The following is a 19062-nucleotide window of genomic DNA, read 5'->3' on the forward strand; positions in this document are numbered from 1 at the left end:
ATTTTATCTCGTTTGGGCTTTCAGCCTCCCCACTTTAACGATTGTTCCGGGCCCGAAATGGGATGTCATTTTGGAATCATTTCCTATCCTTAGGTGATAATTAACACATTAACCCTTGTACTGTATATTTGATTTCGTTTTTCTTTACTTATCAAGCAATAACATCGACGATATTACCCAAGTGGAGTTTCTTTCCCTGTGCAGTGATCTGATCAACCTGACGATGAAAGGCAATCCAATTGAAGTCAAACCAACTCCTGAATCACAGAAAGCTGTAAGTCACCAAATGATCGACCTTTGCTTTTTTTAAATGTATCTAGCCTATACTAGACGTCACGGCCTTTTCTTTATACAGTAACGTCTATTCCGCTTTTTCGAAAGCCCATTTTTTCGGGCTCCAAACATTCTATTTTTTGACGTCACTTTAAACTTTTGAAGCCCTTGCAGTAGCAAAATAATCGAATTTGCGTCAAAGCACTTGAAAGGCTTCTATTTCACGAAAATCATCAAAGTGGAACTCACTAAGAAACGGGATGAAAAATCCCGGTTTTTGGTGAGGTGCTCGCTACTGAAAATCTGCAAAAATCTTACTTAAAAACCTAATTTGTGAAATATGTCAAAGCTTGTGAAAAAAACTTAAAAAAAAAAATTCTTTTATTCTGTTTTCCAGGACTTGAAATATTATAATTACTCAGATGCAATCATCACTTGTTTACCGATGTTAAAAATCTTGGATGACGAACCACTATTGGTTGAACGAGTTGATGGCCAAGAAGTGAAACGTGTCAATCCAAGGAAAGTGAATAGGGACGAAGGTGCATTTGAGAATGACTTGAAGCTGATTGAGGTCAGTTTAAAGTCATTAGAGACTGAAGAGCTTGTTGAGGAGAATGAAGGTTTGTAATGTTAAAGGATTTTGCTTTTAAAATAAGACTGATATCGTTTGCTTACTCATCAATTTTGATTTACAAGCTTTTGTTTTGATCTTTCAAATGTACTCAAATCACAATTGATGGACTTTTGCATAATTTCTACACTACACTACTACCTTGTTATCATCAATGAGGAAAATTGGAAAACTTTCTTGAATCGCACTTTCAAGAATTTTCAAAGACATTTACTTTCGCGAAAAAGCCTGAAATTCACGAAAATCGCGAAATTGTCTGCTTGCAAAAGTTTGTACGCCAAACATATTCTGGTTATGTTTTTATGCACGTATACTTTCTAAGTAAAAGGAGCTTAAAATCCATATCTTATCAATTGGCAAAATTGATCTTAAAGTTTTGTTCGGGCTAAATTTGAGCTCTTATGTTCTTATGAATTTTCAATCATAAAACCGTATAATTTCTACGTTATTTACAGATATCGATCAAAGTGTAGCACGGCCGCGGACAGCAACACGCCGCTCACGAACGGCGAAATCACCAGAAAAGAAAATCACACGCGCAATTGTTTCACCTGAAGATCGTATTTTATCGTCAGCAATCAAAAAGGATACTGAAAAGGAGTCTGAACCCATGAAATCTACATCTGAAGTGACGAATTTTAGTAGTGATTTAACTTCAGGTATGTTTAACTTATCTTGATGCTTTTTTACTCCTTTTTGCAATACCTCATAGCGACCATAGTGCAGTGGTAGAGCATCCGACTACGGTGTGCAAGGTTGTGGGTTCAACCCCCAGCCGGGTCATACCAAAGATTCCCAGAATGGTACTTGATGCCTCTCTGCTTGATGCTCAGCAATTAAGAGAATGATCAAGGGTAAATTGAGCAATCCAGGGAGAAAGAGTGGCGCCCTCCCCTACCTTCGGGTAGAAAGCTATCGAAAGAGGAGCCTTCGGGTCGCCTCCGACTGCGATCGCAAACTTACTTACTTAATACCTCTAGTCTAGAAACATACTTCTTTATCGTAATTCTTCTGTATCCCGATTCTCACTCAATGAATTTTGACATACTGTTTGTTCCATCCATCTTTCTATTGAAACCGAGATTACATTTAGCGTTCCTTTACACAGGTAATGTTATGTGTGGGAATCCATTTGCGGCACTCCGTCGCCGAAAACGTCAAACGACTCCTGAGGATAAACCACCTCAAAAAGAGGAGCCAGTAACCTTGGTTACGAAGAGTAAAAGTGACACCAGCGCTAATATATTTAAAGCAGAACATTCTTATTTGTCGGCTGAGGAAACGAATGTGGGGAAAAAGGAAGATGTGTTTGAAGAATTGAGACAATGGAGGCTGAAGAATCAATCGTAAGTTTGTTAACGACGGTAGGCAAGCCAATGATTGCAAGATTACTGAATTACCTTGAGTTTCAAAATAATAAGTGACATTGTTTTATGGATATGAATACAGTTTACTCTCGCTAATTCGAACTCAAAGGGGATCTTAATTGTTCGAATTACAAAGAGATTCGAATTATAGAAAGTATAACAGGAGGGTTTCTCCTTGACGGGGACTGGAGAGTAGTTCCAATAATAGAAAGATTCGGGGTGATAAAAGTTCGAATTAGTAAGAATCTATGACGTATATTGTTTTGAAGCTTTGTTGTTATTTGTTGTCTTTGCATCCGTACAGTTGACTCTCTCTAATTCGATCTTCATGGGACCAAAAGTTTTCTTTCGAATTAGGGAAAGATTCGAATAACAGAGAGTAATCTAAACCACTTTATATATTAGTTCGAATTACATAAAGATTCGAATAATAGAGATTCGAATTAGAATGAGTTGATTGTATTTTAAAAGTCAAAGTTCCAATCAAAACTTTTTTCCTACAGATTGTTTGATAGTATGGCAACGACTAAGATCAAATCTAACACATCAAGATCCACACGTGAGCAAACCACATCACCATCGAAAGCTGTGGACACTACAGCTTCTGGAGGGGATGGAGATGTTTCACCAAGACGAAAACAACCAACACCGTTGAAGCCTCTATCTCCTCTACGATCGTCTATTGATAGCTCAATGTTTAAGTATGTTTCTCTTTTGAGTTTATTTTGGATATACTTAAGTCAATTCTACAAGTACCATTTTTTTTCAACAATGGTTAATTTGAGTATCTATCTAATCTTCATCGTAGTTTTACGTTTACTTTTTCCCATCAATTGAACTTTCCATTTGCCTATGACCTAGATTAGGGGTAGAAACCAATCAAGTAGTCAGACGGCTGAGAAGTAAGTGCGAGTCGGTAGATATAAGTTTGGCATGAAATTATGGCTACCTCGAATAGTATATTTTGGGGAAAAATTGTCAAATTTATCAAATTTCCTGAAAAGTAAAAAAAGTAGCTGTCTTTAAATGCATGCTTCCCATATTCTCTTTTAGGCGCCGTACATCACCGCAGAAACCAGCTTTTTCCCCGGCACCACCCTCCCTTCCTCGGAAAAATACCACCCCAGGGCGTACAAGGCGTTCCCTACAGACTAGTCCTCCGAAAGCTGTTTTACCAAATATTGGTGATCGGCCTCACACTGTAGGCGGAACAAGGACAGAAATATTCCTTACAGATGTTTCGTATCCAAATCAGTTGTCAGCGAGAGACGGCAGTGACATACAGCAAACTCACGTGACATTAAATCAAAGGTAATTTGATTCATTTCTTCCCCTTTCTTTTCCCAGTTTACCTAAAGCATTTTAAAGGATCAATTAGAATAAGTTTTACGTGATAAGAATTATACCTTTTTTTCATCCATAAATATTTAGCGGGTAGGACAAAGGAAGCCGACCCTATCTAAATTGAACTAGGATTTAAATTTCTATCTTTCTTTATAGCTTGAAATTTGTCCTTTCTAGTCTTCTAAAGTTATTGGACATTGTTTCCATCAGGGTAAGAACGATTTTGTAACTATTTATAAAAATGGTTTCTGTTTGTATTTATTTCCAGGACAGACATCAACGCCAACATACGTAGCAAGAGTCATCCTGTGCAGAACCAAAGGAAAACTCCTTCGCCGCCTCTATCGCCTTTAAACAGACCAATGACCGCCCGGGCGGCTTTACAATCGCTTCAAAGACCCTTCTCTAGGACTAATGATAGGTGAAATTGGGTTTCAAATAAACTCTTATACACATATATGTGAATATCTTGTCTCAAGTGTTGGTGTCTTAAGACTGTTTAAGCATATGATAATCTAGAGAACTCAAGGACTTCTGTTTATCGAGAGATACTCTGTCGTACAAGTGACAAGAACACAGTCAACAAAGATATATCTCAAAGAACAGACCATCAAAAAGAGTCTTGTCATTGGTTTGTTATGATTTATAAGACGCTACTTTTAGTATGTAGAATGTTATGTCGTGACCAAATTTCGGTTCTTGTGGGCTTCACGTTATATGGGAGCTCTATAACCGTTCGTTACTGTTTGTTATTATTTTTTTGGATCTATTTGTTCGTAACATTTGATATTTGATATCGCAACTTGGTTCTTCGAGTATTTGTGAGCGGTTGAGTGTTTTTTTATATCTTTTTCGATTCTTTCCGAATGATTTTGAACTAGGACCTTTTCATAAATTGCGTCACGAACATCACTTGCCTTGTATTCAAACAATTTCCATGGTGATCATATCCCTTCAGACTGATTTTATGAATAGAAACTAGTTGTAATAAATTCCGCTTGGAGTTAATCACCACGACAATAATTTCAAAACGAGGCAAGTGATGTTCGTGACGTAATTTATGAAAAGGTCTATTCTCAATCACCGCTAATGAGAACATCCTGCTGTTCCGATAAGTTAGCGTTCACGTTAAATTCAAATTAACAATAGTTTTCAACCATAGTTATAAGTCTCTGGGTAACAAGTAAACTAAGTATCCGAATAAATGTTTTCCTTGACAGCTTATGACCAGCCCCGCGGGACGTTATTCAGTTTGAATTTTGCAATGCGACTTCCCATGCGTTTGGTGCATTATGTAATAGGTATGTTCAATTTTCTTGGAAACCGTCTATAATAATTAACATAGTTTCTAGGGTTAACTCTGTTTTTTTTTAGTTTGAAAGTTCCATTTAATATTTATGCATGTAAATAAAAAATACTAATTAAAGTTTATTGCTTAATTAAGGTAATATTTCTATTTTTTCACGATTTTTAAACAAAAGATTACCATTACAATTCAATACTCAATTTGTTCTGCATCACGCATGTGCTTTCAATTTGACATTGTTTCGGTAATAGTCCATTTCACAGTCGAAATGAATCGATGAATCATGGGAATCAATGAATCAGGACTGATTGCGCCTCCATAACGGCTTCCCGTTGGCTAAACACAAAAACATCCAAAATTTAGACCTACAGAACGCGCTGGTCCCCCGGGGGGGGGGTACTTAGGAAAAATTAGGTGCTGGGTATGTGCGGACGGTAAGGGTCGGGTTTTTCACCTTTGAAAGTCTCTCTAAGGGTTGCAAAAATCAGGAAATTTCAAAGTAGTCTCTCTAAGGGTGGGAAAAATCACGATTTTTAGAAAAAAAATTTGATTTTGAGCGAAAAAATTACAAAAAAGTCTCACTAAGGGTAGGAAATTTTTGAAAATCAGAGAAAATTTTTCAAAAAAGTCACTCTAAGGGTCACTTTTTCACTAAAATTTAGTCTCTTTAAGGGTCGGTTTTCGGAGGTCCCGTCCGCACATCTGATTTCCTATGACTCATTTTGATTGTGAAATGGCCTATACACTTGGCTGTCTAGTTTTTTTCAAAGGTTTTAATGGCGTTGTAAAAGCTAATCTCAAACAAAAAAGAATCTTTGTACATCCTCCTAATTTTCGTTGCCAGGTTATGTTCTCGAGTCAAAAAATCCTTCAAAGAGAGAAAAAATTTGAAACCTTTGAACGACCAAAATATTGTAGATTTTCACTCCATTTTCTAGAGACTTTCGAGGGTGTAAAAATAAATGGGACCTTGCACAGACACCCCGGATTCACTTTTATGGAATATGGCATCCGTAAAGTCGACTACCCGTAAAATAGCAATCCTCGCCACGGGACCAGAACAAAAGAAACAAAGACATTTCAAAACACATCCAGTGAATTTGTAAACAAACAAAATGGCAGACCCAGCAGCGCGAAGTACATGCTTTGATTTCCGGTTGCTCGTTCCAGATTTGTTTTTGGCATTTCAAAGTAATTTTAGGAAAATTCTCTATCTAATATACTCTATACTATTTTAGAAAGTACTATATTTTATAGGTTGCTGTATACTTCACCTAAATTTTTGATTCGTCACCTCGACTCAAACTGTCAAATATACATAATTCTCAAATTTAAACTTTTTTGGACTAGCCGTATTGTATAAGGGTTGCGAAGCGATCCAGACTCCACCTCAATTCGCAAGTTGCTAGCAAAATAAGAGACTCTCTAAAAATCCCTCTTCTAATAAAGCCGCTATAGAGACAGGGTCGTAAGAGCCTTAATGCCCCAAACACATTACATAATCCACGGCGGCACAACACCCGCCGCTGCCCGCGCATCGCTCTTTTGTTTTCCTTCTAGTTATTCTAGTGTAAATGGTGCCTTAATAAAATCAAACGATATTCGTCGAACGATCGAACATTTTTATTCGAATCACGAATCGTCCAGAATCGTCCGTCGAAATCATCACAAAACATAAAAATAAAAGAAAAATGTACAAAGATGGCTTTGTTGGTTCTTCGGCAGTTTTGATTTATTTCTTGACAAATTTGATAAATTTGATTACCTTCGTACTTCTATATCATAGAATATCCACTTGATTTTGCAAGGTAAGTTTCATTCACTAAAAGAGCACTCCTCCCGCCCGCGCGACTTGCAAAAACCTCTCAATGATTGACCTTATTTTTTGATACTTGATACTTGCTGTTAAAAGTCAAGGGATGATGAAGATCCTTTCTGTCACCGTTCAAACTATTTTTTTTCCTTTATTAGCAAAATAAACATTAAAAACCGAAGAACCACTGCTTAGATTGCTTAGATGCGTGCCGTCCGCGCGGTAATTTGATCAACTTCAGATTCTAAGTCCGTGTTTCGGCTTCCGGTAATTTTGTTGCTGTTCACTGCTAGGGTACACCATTTTAAAACGGCATTTTTCGCAGTCCTAGCTACCAAACCGAGAAAGTTTTCGTGGCTTCAAGCCAAACCATTCAAGGTCATTTTGATAAAATCATCGGTTTGAAGATGTGATTTATATAGCAAATTTTATAGCAAATTTTCGCTTGGGATAGAAGTTAAAGGTACGTGCACAGTATAGCAAAACTGCTTCGCTCATAAATTCGCTTCGCAAAAACATACTGTGAGATATGACAGTTACATCAATATGCCTTCTTACCTGTCTTTAAAAATATAAATAAAAGTAATCACGGAAAAGGACGCGAAAAAAAAAGACATAAGTGTGAGAACAGAGTAATCAAACTCATTAGAAAAAGTACCACTAGAAGTCATAAAAAATCAACCTGAATAAATGCAATCGGGATTCCAGAGAACTTCATCATTCCCCAAACAACATTATATTACTATGTCAAACTCCCATCACATAAATTTTACAATTACGTCAGAGTAGACTACGCTCGCCACCGAAGAGGTTTATTTGGAAAGGGTAATTATATTTTATTGTTTGCTTCTTTTTTAAAGATTCGCCGGGTTGGAAAAGTATGAATTTCTTTGTACATATTTTACCTACCCCAAATATTTAGGAGGCTGAGTTTTAAACGAATCATCAAGTTGAAACGAACGATAAATGTATCAAGGTCTGTTTTATTTACCCCCTGGTGACTTAACAAAAGAGACTTAACTCGATGTTACAATCCAATTATTGAAAGTTTGTCTCGGCCTTTTTATAATGAGCGAGACATACGTTCTCTGATTACGCAATTTTCATATTGACATTTTCGAGGCATTTTGATGTAACTGTATGATATATGATATATGATATATATTCTTGAATATGTTTTGATATGAACTCTATGTACACGAGTTAACCCATTGGGGTTTTTGGCCTATGTACAGGTTAAAAATTTAACTATATCAATAATATTGTTGATGATAAAATGACAATTAAATTAAGTAAATAATGTAAGGGGAAAAGAAAGGAAAAAAAACTAAATAAATGAAATAAAAAAAAAAAAAAAATAAAGAATAAAAAATAAAAAATATAAACTATAACTAAGAAAATCGTAGGTTAAAATATGATAAACTGTGTGTAAACTAGGTAGCAGTTCCTTTATTTAGTAAGTGTATTTGCACCAAGAAAAGAAAATTGGGATCAATATTTTTATGATTTCAAAGTGCTGGAAACAGAGAAGACTTAATGAAGAAACAGGTATGTATAATTATTTACATGTAAACAAAAGAAAAAAAAAAAAAAAAGAGATATGTTAGTCGTTTTGCTGAAGAAAACGTTCCTTTAAGTTTTTGGTAAAGGATGACATGGAAGAGTCTGGTTGATATAGGTCGTGACAGTGGGCATTCCAAAATCTACATGAGAGAGTTTGAAGTGGGAAGTATGTGTTGATATGGTTAATAAACATTCCTTGATTGTCAGCTTGTCGTGTGTTTATTTGGTGTAAGAGGTTACTCTGATTAATCATTTGTTTAATGTTTTCAGGGAGAATTTCTTGTTTAAATTTAAAGATTAACTTACAACACTCGATTTGGTATAGTTGGTCTAAGTGAAGTACCTTTGAGTTACAATATTTATTAATAACTTTATCAGCTTTATTTACCAATTTGTTTAGCTCTCCTAGATGACTTAATGGTGATCCCCAAGCAAGGACACCATATAAAAGGTGAGATTGTATGAAAGAAAAATAGATATTTGAAAGAGTTGCAGGTGGTACTAAAAACTTTGTGGAGTGTAAAATGCTAATACCTCGGGAAATTTTCTGAGAGATAGATCTTATTTGATGACTCCAATTAAGTTTATTATCAATTAGTATACCTAAGTACTTAACCACTTCCTTGTTTTCAATGATGGTGTTTTGAATCTTCAGTTCTGGAGGATCTTTATCTCTTTGATTGCTAAAAAAAAGGAAGTTAGATTTTTTAACATTGAGACTAAGTTTGTTTGACACTAACCAGTCACTAACTAGAGTTAGTTCTGAGTTTAGTTGGTCAGCTAGGGTAACTTTATTTTTGTTTTCCATGAAAAGACAGGTGTCATCAGCAAACTGTACAAAATATAGTTTTTTTGAGGATTGCATTATGTCGTTTATGTACAGAATAAAAAGAAGAGGTCCCAGTATTGATCCCTGTGGTACTCCATAGCTAATTTCTTGAGGGGTGGAAAGCTTGTTGGCAACTGATACACATTGTTTTCGATTCGATAGGTATGATCTAAACCAGTTATTCGAAGTTCCTCGGATTCCATAGTGATCAAGTTTATGTAAGAGAATTTCATGACTTACCGTATCGAATGCTTTTGCTAGATCTAAGAAGACACAACAGGAGAACAACTTGTTTTTTAACGAATTTGAAAGTTTACTTAATAAATCTATGATAGCCAGACTGGTGGATTTATGTTTTTGAAATCCATATTGAGCATTATTCAATATTTTATGTTTTTTTATGTAAGAGATAAGTCGAGAGTGCATAAGTTTTTCTAGTATCTTATCGAAAATTGGTAAGATAGATATCGGGCGAAAGTTTTTGGGAGTGCTCTGGTCTCCACCTTTGTGTAAGGGAATTACTTTAGCCAACTTGAGCTTGTCTGGGAAAACTCCTTTGGAGAAAGATGTGTTATAAATTTGAGCAAGCGGATCAGAGATAACTTCTTTTAGGTCTTTTAGGACTCTAATTGGAATTCTGTAAATGTCTTCGGTTTTGTTTTGATTGAGAGAATCTATAATTTCACTTATCTCTTCTGTATTTGTGAATCTGCAGTAAAAACTGTCCACAGGATTTTTCATATTTTTGAGATAAGAAGTGAAGGTAGAATTTGTTTTTGGTAATTTTTTCACAAGATCAGATGCGACATTTGTGTAGTATTTATTGATTGATTCAGCTATTTGTTCAGGGTCGATAATTAGTTTTCCATTTTTGAGAATTGATGTTGGTGTTAATAAGATTAACAGCATTCCAGTGTTTTTTTATGTTATTCCTGTTGTTTTCGAAAAATTCTTTGAAGTAGATGTATTTGCTTCGCCTTATTTCATGATTTACTTTGTTTTTGGCAATTTTGTAAATTCTTTTGTATTCATGATTACCAGTGTTGTAATATTTCTGATTGATTCTACTTTTCTCTCTGATAAGTGTTACAATTCTTTCATTTATCCAGGGTTTGTCGTTTTTTTGCTTTTGTTTACATTTTTTCAAAGGCACATGATTATGTAATATAGCTTCCAGGTTTCTATGTAGTAGGTCATATTTATCATCAACAGTTTCATAGTTTTGTAGTTCATTTACAAGATCAAGGTTTTGAAATTCAGTTATAATTTTTTGTGGATTGTATCTTGAGAAATCTCTTTTGTATATTTTATGGTCTTTAACTTCATTATTGTGTTCAAATTTTAAAAAGTTTGGTAGATGATCTGAGACCTGACAAAGTAAGTTTCCGCTACATATGGCTGAGGCTGGATCATTAAAGAAAATATTGTCAATTAAAGTGAAATTTCCATTGTCATTAATCCTAGTTGGACCTGTTATTTGAGGAATGAGAAAGTTCTGCAATAGGGTAACTTGCATCAGATCAGTGGAGGCTAACACGCATAGCCCTCAAATGAATGACCTGGTTGGTCATTAAAATACAAAGTTAAATCAAAACAAAAATGGTAGAATAGAGCTGCGAGCGCTAGCAGTATATATAGACTTAAACTCGTATATCAAGATTACGGGATCTCGAGTACAGACCGATTTTACTTACTTATTTTACCAACATCTTAGCAACAGGGTGCTTTCCCATAGTTACAGGGGTTTGTGCAAAAAAACTAAACATAGAAAAGCTGGAGCTGAATGACCAGACAGGTCATTCATTTGAGGGCTATACGTGTTAGCCTCCACTAATGCAAGTTACCCAATCTCACGGTAAAACGGTGTTAACTGAGGCGGCAGGATGCCCAATCGCATGTATGTTTTGCGTGGTTTCAGATTAATCTGAAACCATGCAAAACAAGTGTTTAAACTTCATAATTATGAAGTTTAAACACTGTGACCTTTGACAAATAATGGCACGTGTAATGATAAACAAAGTTAAAATGCTGTGAATGCGCTAGAAATCTTACAAAAATCGGCAGTAATAAAAATTTCAGGCAACTTTTTTCTAAAGCCCTTGTTAGAATACAATAGCTATTTATAAGAATAAAGGAAATTTTTGGTTTTTGCTCACTTTGGGGGCATGATGAATGACGTCATCAAAAAATCTTTTTTCAAAAGTTACCTTATGTGACAAGGATCTTGTGTGCCAAATTTCATCCAAAAAGATCCACTAGATCAAAGTTAAGGGGTGGTACAGGAAAAGCCCCCCCCCCTAGGTTTGAACCGCCCCTAAAAGCCTAGGTTGAATAGGGTTAAGCCAAAAAAGTTACGTATTTTGGGCAATTGAGGCAAAAATCAGCAAAAAGCTGGTGTTTTTCGTAAATCTGAGAATTGTGATAATATCTTTGTGGCAAAAACATTGTGGCAGTGGAATTCAATAGCCATAAATTGGACCAGCAATATTATTTATTTATTTTGCAATATATTTCGATACTTTTGTATCATCATCAGGCTAAAAACATAATAAAATAAACAGTTAAAAACAGTTTAAAAAATATTGTCATCATAACATACACATACATACACATATACAAGCTCTATCAACGCATAAATATTCAATCAATAATTGCAAGTCAAAAAATACAAAATTGCTAACTCCCTAGAGAGGACAATTAAAATTTAACCCGTGATAATATCCTCACTGTTTATCCAATGAAAAGGAGGCTGACAAAATATATAAGGCACTAACAAAATATGCATGGCGCATTGAGAATTTGACATCATTGACATTAAAAATATGTGAGTATTGATTCAATGCGCATTAAAGAAAATAATTTGTATGAAATAGTTCTTTTATCGTGAAATTATGAGATGCATGCAAAAGAGAATTGAAAATAAAATTTGTTTCTCTATCTAGATTAAATAAGCGTTGAAATATGGTAAACTCTCATGAAAGATATTTTGCACTAGCGGGACGCCCAATCCAACAAAAGGAAAGTTTAAATTATTTGATTATCAAGAAATCAGGAAACCGGTTCACCTTGTGTTAGCCTGGGAATCCAAGCTCATAATCTTAGAAAAAACAAAAAATACCTCACCTCACAAAGTGCTAAGATTTAAAAACAACCAGCAAAAATATTATAAACTAGGCCGTGAACAAAGTTTAACGCTTGGATTCCCAGGCTAACCTTTTGTTTAAGAAATGTACAAAATATAATCTAACAAAAGGTTTTCAACTAGATTTATTTTTTAAAGAGGTTCATTATTTGTGAATTTTAAAAAATATATACCGTCAACTTCTCCAATTTGGGACGGTTGGTTGAAACATGGGACTGTTCATATTCTGGCCTGTATTTTCACTTTACTGTTAAGTCTCTGACAACAAATTTGTTTTGATAACCTCCAAGATTATCAATCATACTACGTCGCCTATCCGCCTATCGCCCGATGGGATTAACAGATAACAAGTGTGCGACTTGCCGTGCGAGTGACGTCAAATACTCCATTGTTTTGGCACTAATAAGGTCTTCTTCGTTCCAGACATTCACGTGTGTTCCATTACGGATTTTTTTCATATTTCGATTTTAAACGGTACGAAAGAGAAAATGTGTATTTTTAAAATACCGTTCATTATCCAAAATCAAATGGCTTTGGAGGTTCGGTGAAATGGTGGCCAAATGGTCGTCCCATGTTTTGTCAGATAGTCCCAAGTTGGAGCAGTTAACGGTATACACAAAAGAAAATCATCTTTCGTGACTTAATCAACAAAAAATTATATCCTTTTTATAATGGAAGCTAGAAATCTCACAAAAAACGTAAATAATAAAAACAATTTAAAAGCTATAACTATGTACAATAAAATATCATAAAATCACTTTAGGTGATCTACTGTTTTATACAATGTACTGTAATTAGATTCTGTTTTATTTATTTTAGACTCTTTCTCGGAAATACCCAGAAGGAAGTTCTAGTCACTTTTTTATACTTCAATCTACGTCTGCGTGAATTCCCTTGCGAATTTTCTTTTGTAATATCTAATTTTTTAATTTTCATGAAAAGCATGAAACTGCCTACAGTTATCAATATAAAAAAAACCAGACCTTTTAATTCCCTAAATTATCAAAACAAAGATGACTGATATCCAGAAACATGTTGTGATATTACCAGGAAATGGAGCTGGTGACGTCTTCCGTGCCAACTGGTATGGTTGGATACACAAGAAATTAAATGGTCTTGGTGGTGTTATTTGTGATCTAAGAAATATGCCAGATCCTGTAGGTGCCATGGAATCAATATGGCTGCCTTTTATGAAAGATGAACTGAAGGTAGATGAGAGCACTATAATTGTTGGTCATAGTAGTGGGGCAGCTGCAGCTATGCGGTTTGCCGAAATAAATAAAGTTAGAGGAATTATACTTGTCAGTGCTTATACCTCTGATTTAGGAGATGATCTTGAACGAAAAAGTGGTTATTTCAATAGACCCTGGGAATGGCAAAAGATCAAAGAGAATTGTGGCTTGATATGTCAGTTTGCATCAGAAGATGATCCATTTTTGCCCTGGGAAGAACAAATGGAAGTGGCAAAGAATCTAGAATGTGACCTTCACTCCTATGAGGATAAAGGACACTTTATGTCTTCTGTATTTACAGATTTATTATCTTTAGTGAAAAAGAAAGCTTTTGAATAGTTCAATTATTTTTTTCATTCTTTGTAAATTCTTCTTTTACAAAGTACTAAACACAGACTAATGATACTAACAAACGAACTCTCTTTAAATTTTTAATTGGACATTTTTTTTTATAATTCATGTTTGGAAGGTTTATTGATCTAGAAGTGTGCAGGACAATCTGCACTCGTTCATTAAGTTTCATTCTCTTATTATTCTTGTTTATGTATTTCCTACTAATTTTCTTATTTATGATTGACCGCATTAAAAATTGAATTTGAGTTCACCACCCAATATAAAAATTCGTTTTTAAGAATGCATACATATTAAGAAACATTAATAAAAAGTCACAACATTGAAGATGTTGCAAACTGTGGTCATTCTGTTGTTATCACTGGTTGGACATGCTGTTTCAGGTAATAACCTTTTCCATGTATATTATCTAGCTGCCTAAAAATGCTTTATTTTGTAAAATATTAAATTTGAATCGATTTCATTTTAATATTGAAAATCTTGGCATACATATTACATACAACCAGATTGTCTAGACATTGTGGGTTATATTACTAATTGCTGACAATCACAATTATATTCAATCACATATCAATCTTCATCAAACTTACATATTATTTAAATTTCTATTTCCAGTTGCATACAGCAAGGATTACCTTGACCTAATGGACAAAACAGTGACCAAAGACTTGAAGCAATATTATGTCGATGGAACAAATTTTCTTATTTCTCTAAACCTCCTTGTAAGAAAAATTCCTGCAGAAGATATTCCTCTATTTACCTTGGAGGATAATGGAGCTACAATATTTGGTATCTCAATTACAGACCAAAAATTATCATATCAAACCAAATTCAAAAAAGATACTTTACCCTTGTCGTATAATCAATCTAAACCACTTAATATTAGATTTAAACAAGAAAATGGTGTAATCACTGTCTTTCGCAACTGTGCTTTGATCTATCAAGAAAGTGGTGTAAAGAAAACAGACCTCGATTTTAAAGATTATACTCAAAGAAATTCGTTTTATTTTCATGAGCACGTGAGTAGTTTTAATAGTCTCAATCTAGTTTTAAATTACCTTTAAAGGGAAGAAATTTTGGCTTATGGAAATTTTGATTATGAGTCCTTTTTTCTGTGCATAAATTGAAAAAGTTTTCAGTAAAATTATTTTTGTGTTCAAAAACTTCTTTGTATAGATATTATAGCTATATCTATTGTCTTTTACTTATTGATTTTAGATCAATTTGTGCCATGCAAGATATTATCCTTTTATCAATCAAGTTGGAGCATGTCAACCAGCCATTTGTGAACCAGTTTCTGATAAGGTTTGTATATTGAAAACAATTTTCCTGATTGAAAAGTATACTGATATCTTACTTTCAACCAAAGACTAGCTAATCAATGACTACAATACAATCAAAGAGTAGAAAGACATAAAGTGTACTATAATTGTTGGTCTAATATCGACATCCCTCTTCTAGTTTCGACATCTTTCTTTAGAGGTAGAAATAATAGGAAGGTCAGAATCACTGATTGAAACTAATTTTCTTTGCTTCGCATTCAGAGAGGAAAAAATCTTGAGTCTCTCAGTGATTCCGACCTTCCTAATATTCCTATCTTTAAAGAAGGGTGTCAAAATTAGAAGAGGGATGTCAACATTAGACCAATAGTAATACAAAAGAAAACAAACATACATTTTACAGTAAAATATTGTTAAAATTGGATAATATCAGACCTGCAAAACCAACTGAACCTGACTGAACAAGTCAATCATCTATTTTCTATTCTCCTTTAAACTTTGGAATAATAACACAACCATATGCTGAGAAACCAAACTTTTGAATTTGATTTTTCAGAATCATGCATGATTATCTATTTTGTAAAACTACTAATCAGACACTCTGACAAACTACTAAAACACATTTACAAAGGTATGCATTCACATAAGTTATCTGGCTATCTTGTCATCCTTTGTCTCATTATTTTGCTTTATGCTACATTTTATCATCACTCTAATAAATAATATATAATCACATACAATAAAATGTTTAGTATTCTTGACGTCAATTTTTGACGAAGACCCTGCACTTGTATTTTTTGTAAGAAGAACGGAACTCTAGTCTTAAAAAATTTGTATTTTCAACTGAGGATTGTTTGAATAAGACATGAAACTGTCAGTACTTCCACTGCTTCAATTATCATATTCTCGATCACACATAATATTATTAAAAATGATATTATTGAATAGCAATTATCTTTTAGAATCTTGATTTCAACAATGATCGAAAAAGAAGAGGTGTATTGACAATAGAACTTGGTGAAGTGAATTTCGAGATTGCAACACCACCTCCTGGTGTAAGTATAGAAAGCAAGTTATAACCAGGGGGGGTACAGCCGCAGGGTACTAACCCATAGGGTACTAACCTGATTTTTAAGAAAAATTGTCTTAGGTACCACCACCCCCTTTTTAGTACCGGGTACTTTTTTTTTCTTAAGGAAAAAGGGACCCCCACCCCCTTTTTAGTACCGGGTACCGGCTTTAAAATTACCAAGGAAAATAGGAGACACCACCCTTAAAACTTGCCAAGCATGGTCCCAATCTTTCCAAAGCCAGCAAAAGCAGCTCTTTGTTGTTATTATGACTTGTATATACCATGTTTTTAATTCAGATCCTCTAAAAAGTTCTTTAAATCAAACACAACTTTTAATTACAAAGGTAAAACAACGAAATTCCTTGGCAAAAGTAAAATATTATATAGCTGTAATAACGGCACTTCTATCAGAAGATGTAAAAATCAAGTTGATAAAAATTGAAGAATAGTATGAAATCTTGGATTGGATGGATTTCCTTTTTTTTCTTCTTCAATACTGTAGATTGGTAATTTATTCAAATTATTCAAAACTGTGTCAATCTTATGAAAGAAGTTGATATAGAAAAAAGTTGCATTGTTGGGTCTGGTTGGCTTTGCTTAGTTAACCTGCCTCCGTCTTAATTGTCATAAACAGACAAACAAACAAACAAACAAACAAACAAACAAATATAAACAGAAATGAGCTATAGGGTATAATATATAAACTGCAATAAACTAAAATAAACTAACCCCTCTAACAAAAACAATCACCAGTTTGGATAAGAATTTTATTGTTTAAAAGACAGATTGTATCACTTTGGATGCAACAGCTTGTAATTCTTTTCATCAGAAGGCAATGACAAACATATACCTCGTTCTAACTTGAGATATCAAAGACGAACTATCCTTCTCACTGTCTAATTAAAACAATACTGATTTTGAACAATAGGTTTCTTTACATTAGCTATTTCAATATTTGTATAACTTAAGTGGTCATAAAATTCTCCTCTTAGAAAGTAGGGAAAAAATTAAACAAATGTACCATATTCAGGGCCTGAGTACTTGAAGAAAAATTGAAATGATACCCACCCCACCCTAAAATTGGTACTGGGTACTAACTTAAAATTGGAGATATACCCACCCCCACCCCAAAATTAGTACCGGGTACTAACTTTTTTGAATTTCCAAATTAGACACCACCACCCGGCTATGGGTTAGTACCCTGCGGCTGTACCCCCCCCTGTTATAACCAATGTAATGTCCCGTGCATAAATTATGAGAATTTCTGAGATTTGTCCATAATCCAACGAAGCCCCCCCTTTCCCCCATCTACAATGCTCTGTGAGTAGTTTGAGCTGACCTACTAACCAGTAAACCAGCATTGTAGATGGGTGAAAGGGGGGAGAAGCTAAAAAATGTTTCATAGAAAGAAAATTCTCATTATATTATGCACAGGATTGTACATATGATAAATAATAGTCAGCAAATACCTAACACCTCACAACACAAACAATCAGACTGTTGTTAGATATTCAATTCCTGAGATGGTTGAATAAAGTTTTTTTCGAGAAATATTAAGAACACGAGTCGTAAGAGCTACACCTTTTTTTTTAAAGAACATCCAAAATTTTTGAAGCCTTAGGATGTTCTTAACTTCTTGAGCTTTAAGCTTAAAAAATGTTAAGATATTCTTAATTTCACCATTTTATGAACAGTTTTGTCCATTTTCTTTATAAGAAATTGGCCATTTTAGAACCTTGAAATGTTCTGAACTTTCTGGCCATTGAAGCCTTATGTTCTTATATAGTTTGTTCTTATAAAAAAACGTGTACCACCTTTTTCGAAGACTAACTTCCTTCTATCTTTTCCATCAATTATTGCAAATAACCAGGTCCGCATAATGAAAACTCAGTTTGATTCCTATCTCCTAGAGGTACCGGGTGACCCACGAAAAAGTTCAGACGTTTCCCGACGTCTTGAGGCCGAACAAATGTCCCAAAGTGCTTGGAGTTTTGATATTTAGAAAGTAGATATCCTAGCTTAAAATTTGAGCAATCACTTTTTAAATTTGACCTACTTGTTCTCTACTTATGAGCTTTTAAAGTCAAAATTAACTTTTCGAAAAGTGTAAAAAACACGTAAAAAAGAGGTATTAAATTCATGCAATCAATTAGAAAATCACTTACAAATTGACTTATTTAACGAGTTTTATGACATTAATAATTAATAAAAACACCTTTGAAAGTAATTTTTGTTTAAAACAAGACTAGTTTTTATAAAAATTGGCGCTTTTGTAGATTTTTCAGATTTTTTTCAAAAACTGTATATCAAAAACGTCTAAAAACAAGATAAAACTTAATCCGAAAATTGATTTTGCCATGGATCAATGTGGAGTCAGATCACAAACAACAAAATTTTCATTTTTTGAAAAAACTAATATTTCGCTTCACAACAAAAGCATCGTCAGAGTGATAGTAATACTGAAAATGTTGAACAAATTTCTAGAAAAATCAAAAATCAACTAGCGGAACAAATTCAAGTCTCTAGAGGCTTTCAAACCCGAGTTCATTTCTGGATTTTTATCTTTAATTGCCAGTGCCTCTTTAAACAAAAGAACAGACCAATTATCGCTTTTGTCAACAACTCGAATGTTATTGCGAACGTGATTAATCCGTTTATCACGTATTTCATCATCAGTGAGCGATTCTGTGACGCCAATCAACAAGAGGGAATCTATATAGTGAATGCCTTCACACTTAGTGAGGTGACGGTAAACGGCAGATCCCTTGACAGTTGCATGTTCTCTGGTCCTTTCAGATAGGGTACGATCACTTCTAAAAATACCAAATTTTATAACCCTTTTTTACGTGTTTTTAA

At 34.2% G+C, this 19062-nt stretch overlaps 3 protein-coding genes across 3 annotated transcripts in view; all 3 read left to right on the top strand.

Annotated features, from left to right (window-relative positions):
- Window positions 1–163: 163 nt before the first annotated feature.
- On the top strand, window positions 164–5117 carry LOC136810222 (muscle M-line assembly protein unc-89-like). The gene is made up of 7 exons (XM_067066793.1): window positions 164–274; window positions 671–896; window positions 1363–1566; window positions 2016–2253; window positions 2778–2975; window positions 3328–3585; window positions 3887–5117. Exons 1-7 carry the CDS (start codon window positions 224–226, stop codon window positions 4041–4043), a joined length of 1332 nt encoding a protein of 443 aa, XP_066922894.1. The 5' UTR covers window positions 164–223; the 3' UTR covers window positions 4044–5117.
- An 8065-nt stretch (window positions 5118–13182) lies between these two features.
- Window positions 13183–13916, top strand: LOC136810229 (serine hydrolase RBBP9-like). The gene has a single exon (XM_067066798.1). It carries the CDS (start codon window positions 13285–13287, stop codon window positions 13840–13842), a length of 558 nt encoding a protein of 185 aa, XP_066922899.1. The 5' UTR covers window positions 13183–13284; the 3' UTR covers window positions 13843–13916.
- A 192-nt stretch (window positions 13917–14108) lies between these two features.
- Window positions 14109–19062, top strand: part of LOC136810325 (collagen alpha-1(II) chain-like) — an 85015-nt gene continuing 80061 nt past the window's right edge. Inside the window, exons 1-4 of the mRNA XM_067066883.1 lie at window positions 14109–14237; window positions 14470–14873; window positions 15073–15159; window positions 16097–16189. Coding sequence (XP_066922984.1) covers window positions 14183–14237; window positions 14470–14873; window positions 15073–15159; window positions 16097–16189 — 639 coding nt within the window. The 5' untranslated portion in view covers window positions 14109–14182. The remainder of the gene's footprint in view (window positions 14238–14469; window positions 14874–15072; window positions 15160–16096; window positions 16190–19062) is intronic.

Source organism: Clytia hemisphaerica, unplaced genomic scaffold (genome assembly GCF_902728285.1).
Source record: "Clytia hemisphaerica strain Z4C2 unplaced genomic scaffold, Clytia hemisphaerica genome assembly, whole genome shotgun sequence".
NCBI lineage: Eukaryota > Metazoa > Cnidaria > Hydrozoa > Leptothecata > Clytiidae > Clytia > Clytia hemisphaerica.